The 15,606-nt window shown below is 38.3% G+C and overlaps 1 protein-coding gene across 2 annotated transcripts in view; it reads left to right on the forward strand.

Annotated features, from left to right (window-relative positions):
• Window positions 1-15,606, forward strand: part of kirrel3b (kirre like nephrin family adhesion molecule 3b) — a 167,295-nt gene that overhangs the window by 136,719 nt on the left and 14,970 nt on the right. For both annotated transcript variants that reach the window (XM_085916572.1, XM_085916570.1), the window contains 4 exons: window positions 4,161-4,266; window positions 9,267-9,415; window positions 9,498-9,625; window positions 10,555-10,681. In XM_085916572.1, the coding sequence (XP_085772698.1) occupies window positions 4,161-4,266; window positions 9,267-9,415; window positions 9,498-9,625; window positions 10,555-10,681 (510 nt within the window). The remainder of the gene's footprint in view (window positions 1-4,160; window positions 4,267-9,266; window positions 9,416-9,497; window positions 9,626-10,554; window positions 10,682-15,606) is intronic.

The following is a 15,606-nucleotide window of genomic DNA, read 5'->3' on the forward strand; positions in this document are numbered from 1 at the left end:
TGTGCAGAGTGATTTGACCAGGCCGGATGAGGGTCGGATGGGCTGTTATATGAAAAAATGTTGATGGATGGATGGATGGATGGATGGATGGATGGATGGATGGATGGATGGATGGATGGATGGATGGATGCATGGATGGATGCATGGATGGATGGATGCATGGACGGATGCATGGACGGATGCATGGATGGATGCATGCATGGATGGATGCATGGATGGATGCATGGTTGGATGGGCAAATGAATGGACGGACAGATAACCTTGTATGCAGTTCTTCATCGATTTTACTTAATAAATTGGATCGTGAGTGGATAAGTCCCAATGAATGCATTGCTCCTTTATTTAGTCTTTTGAAGGAAATCAAACTGCTAAGTTTTTTCATGGGGGAATGCCTGACAATCAATACGTTTGACCGCATAGTTGTTTACTGAAGCAGCAGGCCCAGCCATCCATAGGACAGTGGGATCATATTGTTGAGGCTTGATGCAACAAGCCAGATGGTCCGCAAACAGCTCAACCAAACTTGCTTCTGAGGCTGGTCCTACTTGAGAACAGCTGTCTTCATTAAACCGGATGACTGCAGTGACTGGGAATTGAGCTTTAAGAAAGATAGAAAAGATTGCACTACTTATAAAACAGATAGTGAAGTTGGAGAATATTCACTTACCACTGACCTTTTCAGACCACCACTCTTGTACTTTCTCCTATTGTTTGAACAGTTCTCTATATTTCCTTCTCTTTTTTTCCCGTAAACGTCCCTCTGACACTTATCCCCTTTCAACTATCCGTTTGATGAATCTAAGGAATCAACATTCTAAATTATTGATGTGCTGTCGCCTTCTCAGTCTACCACCGACTCTGCAAGTCATGCATTTATACATTAAAATGGAAAATTGGCTCTTTTTAGTCAATGTATGTCATGGTCTAAAGGTTAAAAATGACTTTTTGACACCTTTTAGGCTGTCATGTTTATTTAGGACAAAATCAGTGATTTTGCTACAAATGTAGTCACTGTAGCACCATATTAATTCGAGGCTGGATTGGTTGTGCATTTTTGTGTTGTCAAAAATCTCTTGGCAGATGGACCAGTGCAATTAAAAATAAATACATACAAATAAAAATACGGATTGGCATGGATGAAAGTGCTGAATACTTTGTAGAATGTGTTGTGAACTGGCCTTGACATCACTGTGTCTATTAGCAAAAATACCACACTCACCCCCACTCCCCTCCGCATCTCCCCCAACTCTTTAATGTCTGCCTTGCTGCTCTTCAGCTTCTGGCTGGAATTTTATTACAGCCCTCTCTAGCACCGCATCTGTCATTTTCGCCTTTGAGGTTCCCTCTGCCCACATTTTTGTCCACGCAATTAACCACTTGCATGGCTAAAAACACCCAACGGGCTGACTAACATTGCAACTCCAAGTGTAGATTGGTTTGACATACACCCACATGCCCTGTAACAGGCGCACACACTCATTGCAAAAGACTACACAGAGAAAACTAACCAATGCAGTTAGAATATCGTTACCAAAAGAGGAATATGTGTTTGTTGTGGTTTACGGCGCACTCATTTCTAACCTGGCACAGTCGATGCTGGGAGATACTCACGGTACATGACTTGATGAGAATTTAGAAAGGCTTTGTAGAAGTGATACATTCTGGCATGTTCATAATTACTTTTAATTGCTTTTTGAAAATACTAATACTAATATGGTGCAGTAGTGTGTTTCTGATTGTTTTGAATCTGCATTTTCACTGACCGCTTGTGTGGGGCTTCCGCTGACATTTCAAAAACATGCCTAGCTGTTAAGTAAAGACTGGTAAAAGTCCAAAGATGTGAATGTAAGTGACAAATCAGTTTGAAGAATCAGCATGAGCTATCCCTATCTATCTAAATTGAGTAAATTATCAAATGAGTTCTGGGTTTTTTGATCGCTCCAAAAGAACCATTTTGGAATGCAGTAGGAAATAAGATGCCTTAATATTTACATATTTTATATTTGCACTGTTGCGAAAATGATAGCATTTTTGGAACTGCATGTTGGCCAACTTTGTTGGGAGTGTTGGGGCGGGGTTTGCCATTATTTTGTGCCTCACTATGGTAGAAGGCACATCTACACAAACATGCAGTGTTGAATGTAACATCATACTTATTTTTTTAGATCATTTGCGACAAAATTCTCACTTGAGCACATTGAGCTGGACCACTTTCTCCTCATGAGCTTCATGACAGCTGAGCGAGCGGCAAACATCTGCACTGCCGCGGGGAAAAAAATCATTTTCCCCCCACATTAAAAACACCCCCATTTGCAGCCATACACACTTCACTGTTTGGCTGCATAACAGCAATTTTTGCCTGTTGTTTGACTGCGCTTCATCCCTGTCCAAGTACAGTCCCTTGTTATTACATTAGAAGTGTTGAACATAGAGAGCAAAGACACAGTGCACGTTTTGAAACAGATGGCAACACAAGCATCAACACCAAAAACCATCCCTTACCCAAATGACTAATTTATTGTCCTTGATGCTGTAACTGAACACCACCAGAGCTACAGATGGCAAAAAGTAATGATGTAGTAGAGGTGAGTATAGATAGTGCAAGTATAGTAAATGCCTCTGCACAGATCTTATTTTATTTTCTTGATTTTGGCAACAGATTGGAATAAACGTTATAAAAATATGTTTTGATTTTCACCTCGAAGATAATATAGCACCAGACTGTGCAAAATGCCATAAGGAAAACAAGGATGCAAAAACATGCTCCAATAGTGCAATATGTGCATATCAGCTTTTACGAACTCTTTGCACAGGCATATTTAGGAGAGGAAAAAAAACTTTCTGAATGGCAAAGGATGTAAAGAACAAGGCCACGTTTATGGACAAAACACCTGCAGCAAAAACAACAACGACAAACTGCTTCACTTATTTAAAAACTCAGTGTGTGGGTCTACAGAGTAAATAGTTTTTTTCCCACAGGAGAGTGCATTGAAATGGAAATGAGCATGTACCTTCAAAAGAAACCCACCTTTCTCAATTAGGATAAATTAAGCTGTTTATTACATTTGCATAATCTGAATGCTTGTTATGTTCCTCTGATGTTGCTCATTGTTATGTTTGCAGTGGATCACACGGTGGACTCCTCAATTTTTTTTGCAAATTGCCATTTACCGAAACTCATTATGAAGTCAAGTTTTCCTTTGATTTTGTTCTCATAATATTGTAATAATAATAACAGGTTATAAAATGTAGCAGTTCTTCTTAAATGCATGACTTCATTCAGTTTTCAGGAGAACATGGCTTCAAATTCACGTGCAGGCTTAATATGAGGGTATCAAGGAACAATATGAAACAATAGCTAAATATAGGTATGTTTAAAACAATCAGATTCGTCCACACAGAAACATTTTTCCCTCATTTATCGTGGATAATTGGTTCCAAGACCACCCTCGATATGTAAAAATCCTCGAAATAGTGTCACCCTCTCATTTTTAAGATACATACATTTTTGTGTATCAATAAGTGTATATTAAACCATATAAGTGCATATGCTATCATTAGAACACTAAATAACAGTTTCAAACATGTAAATACTATATTAATATGTAGTATAAATGACATACAGAAAATAATCCATAAATAATATAAATATGATACGTGTAAGTGTGTGTGTGTGTGTGTGTGTGTGTGTGTGCGTGTGTGTGTGTGTGTGTGTAACATATGTAGATGTAGCTAAAGTATACATACTGTGAATATGTTTTTAGAACTCCAGTATTACTGTAAATGTAGTCACTGTTTTACCTTTTGATTAGAGCAAGGGTGTTCACGTAAGTAAGCTACTCATACAACATTCATAATAGATGGTGATTATAGCCTGAAGTCGACTTGTATTTGACGGGCAACTTTCATCCGTATGAAATTTGGCGGACTAGCAGTGAATAATGGAGTGCCATGGAATTGACCTTCTCTCCCTTTGTGAGCAACTGGTTAATTCCAATTGACCTAATGGACACCCATGGGCAAATTTCATACACTGTGTTATCATTTGTACTTTTTTAAGCAAATATGTTGGATATTATTATTCCTTCAGTTCACAATGCGTTCAATATATCACTGACACTTACTTTATATATCTTGTTTGTGCTTGTGCTCTCTTTTAGATCTGCCTCTTGTCAATCTCTCAGTGGAGCCTCAGCCAGTTCTTGAGGGAAACCTTGTGAGATTTCACTGCTCTGCAAAGGCCAACCCTCCTGTCACGCTTTACAGGTGAGGTCAATATCCCCACGGAATGGGCATATAATGACTATAAACTGTAATATGTAGTATTTTAGGAGCTAAAGCACAAGGTATTCAGCGTAGGTTCTAGCCAAATCCCCGATTGCAGGCCTACTCACTAATTTAATTTCCAATATGTAAGTTATATTTAGTTGACAGTTAATTAGTTAAGATGATAAGATTTTACTGCGCCAGTTCTATCTCAGTATGCGCCTTTACAAACATGGTAAGACCCACTAAGAGGTGTTGATTTATTATTGTTTGTTTATCAAACTGAGTGGGGTTAATTTTTTTAGTGTCGTCATTTTGCTCCAATGAAATTAATGAATGTCTTCATGACATTGTCAGTTCAAAGCAAGCATTATTATCTTGGTACAGATTTGTATCCACCTTACATTGGATCGCATGAGGTAGCCGCTGAACTATAAAAATAAAAGTACAGGCATCACAAACTCATGAACTATGGTCTTGTCATGTCAGACTTGCAACTTTTTGCTTTGTGGTCAAGGTTTCAATATTACAGCTATTTGGTTTGTTTTTAAAATATTTTTTTGTGTTAAAGTGTTACCTGTATGATGACGGGTTTGCCCCCTGGACATATTCTTGCATCGCATACATTGCTGTGTAATGGTACTTATGGCACTACTGTTCATCTATCGGTTTTCATTTTTATTCTAGGTAGCACTCATATTATTTTCAGTTCCTAAGAGTTTCAGATGTTGTCCATCACTTTATTTCTAAACTTGTGGATAATATGCATGCTCTTAGTTATACAACAAAAAGGATATTAATTGCACTCATACATTCTTTTGAGGGGGCTCGGAAAGAGCACTGCCAATCTTATTTGTCCAGTTTTTTTTTCTTACTGTGTGGGAGTTTTGTTTAAAAACATGGTGAAAAATAAATGGAATGAAATCGATAGCAAAAGGATTTGGCTGGCCATGAGTCGTGTAATGCTACTGAGAAATAAAATGGGTGTACAACACACTCACAGGTGGCAAAACAGAGAGATGTTGCCTTTTTTGATGGGTTCTGGCCTTTTGAAAAAGACTGTGGGGATGGGGTGGGGGTGGCTGGGGGGTCGGGTTTCAGTGATATTGTTGAAAACAAGGTTTGTATTTGATTGTGTGGGTGCACAGCAGAGACAGGGTGTCTATTGCACCTGCAAAGAGATTTCACCTTTATTGTTATGTGACTGGATCAATGCTTGAAGCACAATTCTCCCCCGGATATAAAGAACTGAGATGCACTGGCAGGTGTTTTTTTTTTTTTCTTTCAATGCCTCTGGACCAGCAGTGTGCATGGCTGGAGGCCTTATGCACTTCATTTGTCTCTGTACCAAAACAGACAACAAACCTTCAGAGCAAACTGATTTTCATAAAAATACCTATGAGTGACTTACCTAGCGTGACCATCATTCTAAGCTCTAAAATTAAAATGAGTATATCTTGCAATGCAAATTTTGAAATGGACTGATTACATTTAATAATCTTAGGCAGGTGAATCCTGTTGGTTTTAATGGTCATATTATGCAGCATCTTCCTGTAGCTGCGCCACCATCGGGTCAAACCAAGGCAAGTCACTCGTTTACAAAGAAAATGTCACCATGAGTCACCACATCGCACATTCAAAGTTCAGCTTCTGTTTTGTACATTTTGACTTTTTGTCAATTCATATTCTTGGACTTCTTTGACCCTTTCTTATTCTTCACTATGTTTATTGTTTCAATTATCAACAACCTGCACTTAGCGTGGTTTCTTTTAGTTGACGTAGCCACCTCTTTCTCCTTCGATCTTGCTGCGGTGTCTGGCTTTTTGTGACTGATGCAAGAGCATTCAATAATATCCAGACAGTCTAATGACTTTTGATACTTCAAGGTTAGAGACACACTCTCAGTCACTGCTAAAACTCCTCTTTCAAAAGTCTCCCGCTTAAGATGTATCTGCAGTTAATATAAGCACTTCACCATTCTATGCACTATTGGCATTTGGAGGTCGATGGTAGAGTGGGGATTTTGGGGGTCCATAATGCATGCCTGAAAGCCTTTGACTCGTGAGAACCCCCAACAAATTCACCCTCTGTAGAGCAATATCACTCGAGGAGGGCAGGAAGCAGATCAAGCAGTATGGGGCTATTATTCAGTGCTAAAACACTCTGTCTAACCCAGATCAGATAATGCACAAGGACAGGATAGCTCTTAGATGAACGACCTCTTTGCCATCCCTGGGAGAGCCATCCATTCCCAGTGTGCACTGCATCACTTTGCAACCCTCCATTTACCAGCGACTTCAAACAAGGGTCCGAGATATTTCCCACAGTGGGCAAATGTCATAGAGGTTTCTGATGACTAACACCACTTGGGATCACCCATTAATCTAACTCGAAGCATTAGGATTTAAGAAACAACTAATGTCATGAACTCTTTGGATGCACGACATTAGTCAACTGCATTTGCTAAGGCAATAAACAAATAAATAAATCAAGAAAGAGAATGAAAGAATGAAAACCAAAAGAAAGAAATTAAGGGAACATGGAGCCCTTTGGGTATAGCTAGGCTCGATCATTAGCTACTTGACTATTGCAAATTAGTGGTTGATGTGGCTATATTCAAGTAATGAAAGCTGAGACCATGCGATTTGACCATCCAAAAGACACATGACTGGAGAAAGGCATATTGGGAATGTGTTTATTGTAATCGTATAGTAAGTAGAGCCAGCAGGGATGCAATCCAATTTTCAACCTTTGATGAAGAATCCAGATTTTTCTCCAGAAATAAACAAGAAGCCACTAGAGATTGCAGAGAGTGGCAAACAAAGAAAATTAGGTCCCATGTCTGCTGCATAGAACTATTCACCAGAGCGTCAACAAAGCTCATTATTTGCATGTCCCTCTTTGGATTATTTAGATGTTTCAAATCCTGATGCGTTGTTCTTTTAAATTGATTTTGACTGACCATAATGATGTCAAAACCTTCACTTTTTGCAAATAAAGCAGCATGTTTTTGGTTTTTTGGCCATTGACAAATGTTTCATTTTTGTTTTGGTGGACTACAGTATAATTTGGTAATACTAACCCATAATGATGTGCTACTTAATTTAGATGTATATGCAAATGTTTTTGCATAATATTACTTTGGAAATCACATAGATGCCCTTCTAAAATTACAATTTCATTCTAGAGTGAACTAAACCTGACCACTGATGAAATAATATTTAATATGTGTCCTACTTTTTCCCCACATAGCACACTTTACTTTGAGGTCCTATCTGTAATCCTAAAAAGAATGTCATTATCTATTAACACTTTCCCCTTAGAGCCGTCAAAGCATTGAGAAAAATACTGAAGCTGCTGCACATATTGTGAATTTCACCAAGTTAAGAAACACCATGCGTACAATAGATTTCAAGACAGTTGAAAGTTCCACAGCCCATACCAAATAGGACTCACTGAATTACTGTTTCCACAATGATTTCCAACTTCCTGCTCAGAGTAATTTGCACCAAGATTGATAACACTGCTGTCATCACCAATTACTCCATCATCTCCAAGATCATCCTTAGCACTGTCACTATTGTCCCGAATGTAATCATATCATTGGCATCATCTTTATCATCGTTGTCATTAAAACAGTTTGAGATGATACTCATTTAGGAATGCAAATTAAATCATCTCTAGTGATTATCACTGACTTTTTTTTTCCCAATCATTCAGTGTCTCTCTTCCATTGACACATTTCTTTGCAGACACATTTCTATTAAACCTTGGAGAAACACCATATCTATACTTGCAAAACATTGATATCCCAAAACGTATCCCATGTACTCCCTTATACTGTACAGTACACGCAGTGGCTGATATATTATTGGCAAGATTGGACAAAACCGACCAGTGTGACTGATAAACCAGAACATGACTGATTAGATACACTGCCCCAAAAAGAAAATCCTTTGATGCTCAATTAATATCCTGCTGAAATTCAGTTAGTGATTGAATGAGGTCATCTTTTTTTTTTCTCATTGATATGATAGCATTTCAATCAAGCCTGGCCCCACTTTAGTTATGGAGAACAAAAGAGTTCCCTCTGCTGGGATGCTTCTGCCTCTCAATATTGGCAGAAATACATGCCGTGCTACAGATACACGAGACTGGTGCCATTGTTATTGATTGCATCTATCAAACTAGTATCTTTGTAATTGAAATTAGAGTGAAGCTCTTCCGATGAACATTCCACACAGGTGACTTTGCGAAATATGGGGTTGGTTTTTGGCTCTTTAACTACTGCATTAATGTGTAAGATGCTTCCATGGCTACAGTCACACTGTAGGGCTAGACAGCCTGTTCAGATTTTTACATTTTTTTAAGTCTGACCTTGTCATTTACATATATTACAAAACAAATGCCATCGCTTTTTATGCCTGTCTGTAATGTTAAGCCATTGTGTTTTGTTTTGTTTTGTTTTGTTTTTTGATGATATATAGGTCATCCTACGACAGTCACATCGGATACATATCCAAACATGCGACAGAGTCCTGGGTTGTATTGGAAATTTTCTGAACTGTACTGATCACATTGTTATGAAAAATCAGATAAATGCCTGACACATTGGGCTAAAAATGTCAGACTGACTTACAGTAAGAAGGTAGTCAAAACTGGAGCAACATTTCAGGTGCAACTGCAACTTTGCGGAACATATTCCTTTTTCCTACACATACAGTAATAAGAGTTGTAAATCTTCTTAGGGGGTGGCACTGTAAATTCTTCACTATGAGGTTTTTTTTCTTCCTGGCTTGTATAGAAAATGGTCAATGGCTCCTAGCTGCCAGGGACCTTGTTGTAGCATGGCCAGCATAGTAAAACATTCTCCTATTCACACAAAGAAAGAGAAATATCCACCTGAAGAGGGGTGAATAAAAACAGTTGGAATGCTTTTTTCCCCACTTTTCTTGACTCCATTTACCATTCCTCACCATCCTTTCAAATCCTTTTACTAGGTGGGCCAAAGGAGGAAGTATAATAAAGGAGGTCTCCGGCGACACGTATGAGGTGATTGTGGACCACTCCTTCTACACAGAGCCAGTTTCCTGTGCAGTTACAAACCAACTTGGCAGCACCAACGTTAGCCGTAATGTCGATGTCTACTGTGAGTGTTACCTTGAAAACGTGCCTTTCGGATTTTTTTCTTACTTGCCTGATCATAATGTCTGTGGTATTTTTCTCAACAGTCGGCCCTCGCATGGCAGCAGAGCCTCAGTCCTTGCAGGTGGACCTCGGATCTGATGCTGTATTCAATTGTGCCTGGACAGGAAATCCCTCGCTTACCATAGTGTGGATGAAGAGGGGTTCTGGAGTGGTAATCACAATCTGATCTAGAATGCTTGCAAATGCCTCAGTTTCATTTCAAAATGTACTTTTTTCACCACATAAGCAATATTAGAAGTAAAAATATTCAATATGATTTCTTAACTTGAGCCCAGACTGTAGGGGAAAAAGTAAGCACCCACTTATAATACAATATTGTGAACATTTTGAGGAAATCACATACTATTTTTTACTATGAATCAGAATCATTTACTATTTATACGTATTGCCTATATTTATTCACCCCAAATCTGAATGCAGCTTACCTTTTGGCTTCGTGTTTGTAATATTTCAGATTGTGGAGTTATGGTGTTTATTGAAAATGATAATCATGTCAGTTACTACGGAAATTAAAAAAAGAAATAACTCAATAACACACATTTTTTGGCAACAGGAAGATAGCAAAATACATATTTTGTATTAGAGTTCATTTTCCATATCACAGTATATCCCCTCTGAGGCTCGTCCTCCTTTTCAATAAAAGCTAAAGAAAAAAACATGCAGGGTTAGCAACCTCAGGGGTATACGAGGCCCCTTTGGGTAGGAAATATAGGGAGTAAATATGTTTTGTCGCCTTTGACATCATCATTGTTTTGTAAAGAAACTTGGAGGTCATTAGTCCAAACTCTTTGGTGACCTCCAATAACATGTTATTTATAGGTTTGAGCCCCACATTCCAACTCATTCCACCTCTCTTTCTCATCATGGAAGGCCAGCAAGAACCCCTTTATTTCACTGAGCTTAGAACCTAAATTGGATTTTAATAATTGAGAAGAGGTGCCCTTTATAGTATCCAATAGTCCACATGGTGCAATGCTCCCCCCCCCTTTGTAATTTTCCTTTATTACTATTTCATATTTGGAAGCGTATTGTGCATTGACGTCGCTTTTTATTTATATTTTTGTCTCATATTATTCACAGGTCCTTAGCAATGAAAACCTTCTAACACTGAAATCAGTACGGCAGGAGGATGCTGGGAAATATGTTTGTCGTGCTGTTGTCCCAAGAGTTGGCGCAGGGGAGAAGGAAGTTGCTCTCACTGTAAACGGTAAGATGAATACAGTATTTGGACACATGTAATTTACAAGAAAAAAAAACATGCATGTCAATCTCAAGGTTCATTCTAAAACTAATTGTTGAATCGCCTTGTGCTTTGATAATAGAGATTGTATAGAAATATTGAAAGTTTGACAGATTGTGAGAGCATCTCATCTTTCGGTTTACTGTAGCCTGGTGGGGATAAATGCTCAGGGCATATAAATGGAGACAATTTCCAAGACAATCCGCAAGAGACACATGGACACGGCTTTTGCTGAGGCACTGACAGACTAATAATTATTGGCCTTGGTGGGAGACCTGGCAACCATCAAACAAATGACTTCATTAATGCTGCTTGGTATTCTGGGAACAGTGCACTGTGGCATGTTCCTTATTTGTCAGGTAGTCCACGCAAAAACGACCTAGGATAATGGTAAATCTGCTCGGAAATTATGCTGCTAAAATGACATGGTTGTTTTTTCAGTCTTCCAAAATAACGTGTATTTAATGCTGACAATATATCATACATTTTGAAAGCCAACAAAAGTGTTTGCCTGTAAGCAACTGTGTGCTGATTTGGGGATGAAAATACATCAAGAAGAAAATGGAATGTGTGGGGATTTTCCTTTTCAAAACTCAGATGTTAGCTTTGCATATCAGAAGGAATGGGCTAACAGAATCCCCCCCTGTAGCACCAGATGAAAACCAGGACGTTCATTGAACCGCCATCAATATGGTTGGAAGTGAAGGCAAGATGAGGCGTCAGACAAAGTCATGACTAATTCCATTGTTTTGACTTAATGAAATCTACCAGCGCCCTTCCGCTGTATAGCCTGAATAAGTAAACAGAATACATGATGAGAAGGAGAAAGCAGATGGATAGTTTTAATTAGGATTACAATGGAGTGCAACTCCAAATGTCCTCGGGAAGAACACAAGCAGCAGATTATTTTTTATGTTGTCTTTACAAAGTGTGCTCGAGTGACATTTGAATGCCTTTTTTAGTATTATTCCTAAGATCTGCTGTGTTTACCCCCGTCTTACCTGAATTGGTATTTGACATTCAAAAACCTCTCACATTAATTTTGGCCCTTCTGAATAATTGACATTCATTTCCCAAACCACACGAGGCATTTCAAGTCATTTTTAGTTCGCACTGGAAGGCAATTTGATTGTCTAACATGTAAAAGCGTAAACATCGTGCTTGTGTTTACATGTGACAGTGTTGCCGCTGTGGATAAGGGCAAGCTCCTCTAAGCAGCCTATAACCCAATCATCTTCAATAACTAGAAAGGCACTTAAGACTTTTGCCAAAGCATGGTAAAAAATAAACATTTTTATCCACATTGAGATATGTATTCAAGGTGAAGTGCAGTCATTATTCAAAAATTACTACATATCACATCTCAAGAGGAATTATGAAATAAGCAAACACAGTTAACATAAAAAAAATGGCAGCTCTGTCACGGAGCGAACAGAAAAAGGAAAGGGAAAAAAAGAGTTCTTCTCTTTATATCAATGTGCAAAAATCTATTCCAATTTCACAAAGTTCCGTTGACATAATACAGACTATGATACCACTGCGACAACCAGAGTCAATGGTGTAATGCTCAAGTCTCAGCTGAACGTTCAAATTTCTTTATTGTTTGTTTTCCCCGCAGTGATCCTCCAAGCCCTTTAACGACTTCATTTAAATTGCATGTGTCATTCCGTCTGTCTCACTCCTCTGTGGAGCGCTGTGTTGCCGACTCCCTCTGTGGCACAATGCATTGACACAAGGATTGCTGATTTTCCCTGGGGAAGACTTTAATTTAATTAGAATCAAACAGTGAGCTGGGGAGGCAGTTTGTGTTGAAGTCACTAATGAATACATATTGCTTACTCTTCTCATACACTCACAGTGAATTTGTTCGTCAGCACCTCAAATGAGGTTACACGGTAGAAGGCTGGACACATCCATCCATGTTTATCAACCAATCAATGATCAAATCATTAACCAATGTTTTGATAATTAATTTATTGTTTAACTTTTCTATCTTAAAATTGTCAAAATACTTAGAGAGAGCTTCTCAGCTGTATACATTATCTAAATTCCGTAGTTGTCCACAAAAGCGAAAATTAATTATCATACATGTCTGAAACCTTTATTAATTTAAACAGACAAGTGACATCTTAAAGTCAAAGTCTCAATGACCATCATCACACACACATCATGGTGTGGTGAAATTTGTCCTCTGCATTTAACCCATCCCCATGTGATTTTGATCTATCCTCTGGGGGAGAAGGGAGCAGTGAGCAGCAGCGGTACCGCGCTCGGGAATCATTTGGTGATCTAACCCCCAAATTTTGACCCTCAATTCTAAGTGCCAAGCAAGTAGGGAATGGGTCCCATTTTTATAGTCTTTGGTATAACCCGGCTGGGGTTTGAGCCCACAACCTTCCATTCTCAGGGCGGACACTCTACTACTAGGCCACTGAGCTGTGTATAAAATGTTTATGTGTGTTGCGGGGGTGGGGGGGTCAAGAGCAGACAAAAACTCCGCTCAATAATTTCAGAGAATGTTATAGTATCTGTAGAGTCTGCGCAGCTCATTTACAGCCATCTTACAGAAGATTGAAAAGATCTTCTTTACATAGACGCCAGGGTATCCATTCATATTATATCAATAGGTGTTAATGGGATACTTTTTCCTCTCAACTCCAAGTGTATTTGTGTAAATACTAAGAGTTCAAAATGATTGAAAGAACAACCTAAGGGGAGATCATGTAATCACAGCAAGTCAACAGGAGGTCTTCAGAATCCCACGCTACAGAGCATCAGGCCAATATAAATCTTTCATTTCTTGCCATTTTTCTTGCTTGACAGACTTTTAATGAGTTTTTCAGCTTTCTTTAAACTTATTTAATCCCACACATGAAAGAAAATAGCAAGTTAATGAGGGTGAAAAGTGCATTTAAGGTGTATTTTATATTTGACCAAGAAGAGTGATATACTCACTGCATGTGGCATGAGCAGTATGCACTGCTGCTCCGACAAGATTATGTGTGAAGTGCAACTATAATAGTGATTGGAAAGTGAAGCTTCAAAATGCTTCATAAACCAATTGTTGAGTATTTATTCCATTAGATCACAGTCATTTTTCAAAATAGAGCTGAAACTTTCAAACTTCAAATTTGCTTCTCTAGATGGCATTTTCTGGTTGAAACAAAAGGGGTTTAAAAATGGCAAGTTGGTGTGTGTTCAGCTTGATGTTAAATGATGACTGCCACCTAGAAGAGTCAAATAATACAATTGGTTCATAAACTCAACAGTAGTTGGAAAAAGGAGAGCAGGAAAATAAAAAATAAAAAACACCACTTGGTTTTATGGAATTATAATTGATTTTTCCTGCACACAAGTCTAGCAAAAATATTCTCTATAGCTATTTTTATTATATAACTGTCTTTGTATGCAATACAGTTTTCTATTAATATTAATTTCCAGTAGTTATCCCCAGAAGCTCAACAAATGAAATAAAACTTTACCCAATGTGCCACAGCTATATACTTCCTATTGAGAGTTTCTGGGACATGTTCCACCTATGCTCACTTAATTTTGAGTTTAGTTATATTGTTTGGTCAGGCCAATGTAAGCATAGTGGTCGATCATTTCTGTTTTTATGCTTAAAAATCTGTGTTGAATGTATGTCAGGCACACAAATGATCATAGTTGAGATTTTCTAGGTTCAAGTCTTGGTTCAGGATGTTGTGTGGTGTTACCATGTTTTCTTGTTCACATTTTCTCAGCACTCAGGCTTCCTCCCTCGTTGCAAATACAGACAAATTAGGTGACTTGAGGATTATCCATATGGGTGAATGTGAAAATGAATGATTGATCAGCAATCATTATAGAAATCAGTATAGAAAAATCATATCGTATAGAAAAATAATGGATGTATGTCAGCACCCAGCGGTATAGAAAAATAATAGATGGATGTACGTCACCCTACTCCAGGTTCAATTGAAAAAGTGAGATCATATGGCATGAATAAACATTAAGCACTATTTCAAGAACCACACAATTATATAAAATGCTCATAATCTGCTTGAAGAGCTGAAATGTCAGTGAACACCATGGTTACATGCATTATATACAATCAGCCTACTGTGAAAATGCAAAGCAGTTTGTGATTGAATGAATACTAAATTTGCAAAAATTGAACTGAATGTTTATTGTGATTCATCACTTATTAGAGCTCATTGTTACTATTTCAGCTCTATGCTGACAGCATCCTGTTACAAAAGATTCTCCCATTCCTCCTCCGTGGCCACCATGACCATGTACAAGACAGTTTTGCTCTTCTGTGCCTGCTTTGTTCCCTCTTATTTCACAAGAACAAAACAGAACTCAAAAACAATTTTTTTTGCTTCTAAGAAAGAGCTTGTTTTCTATGTGAAATATAAGTGCTGGCCTTTTGACACCCACACGGAGGTTATGTAATCAGATTGCAATGTACACTCCTGTGTTCATGACCAATTGCAGCCCAAACTTTGATGACCTTCTCTACTGCGAACATTGATGTGGTGTAGTGCCGCCCACTGCCATGATAACAAAGTGTTTTTAGTTTTGTTTTTTCAACATGTCGACGCACTTTTGAACTGAGTCAGGGAGATAACGTTAATTATGCCCCTCATTTGCAAGACCAATCCATAGAATAGATCCTTTATTTTACTCAGACCCTAAGCCATTTGCAGCCTGCTAGCAATCAATCTTGCTCTATGTTTACAGGCTCCACGTCCTTAGAGGCAAATCAGTGGGAAAAAAGACAAGCTCCGTTCTACGGATTTCTAAAGTCAATGGCAATGTTAATTTTGCAGTCTTCTAGTCGCATACCAAGGTTCCATCTGGTAACAACTCATTAAAATTTTAATACATTTTAATAAGAGACAGGTAAT

The sequence above is a fragment of the Syngnathus leptorhynchus genome, chromosome 7, assembly GCF_054491065.1.
Source record: "Syngnathus leptorhynchus isolate UIUO chromosome 7, UIUO_Slep, whole genome shotgun sequence".
NCBI lineage: Eukaryota > Metazoa > Chordata > Actinopteri > Syngnathiformes > Syngnathidae > Syngnathus > Syngnathus leptorhynchus.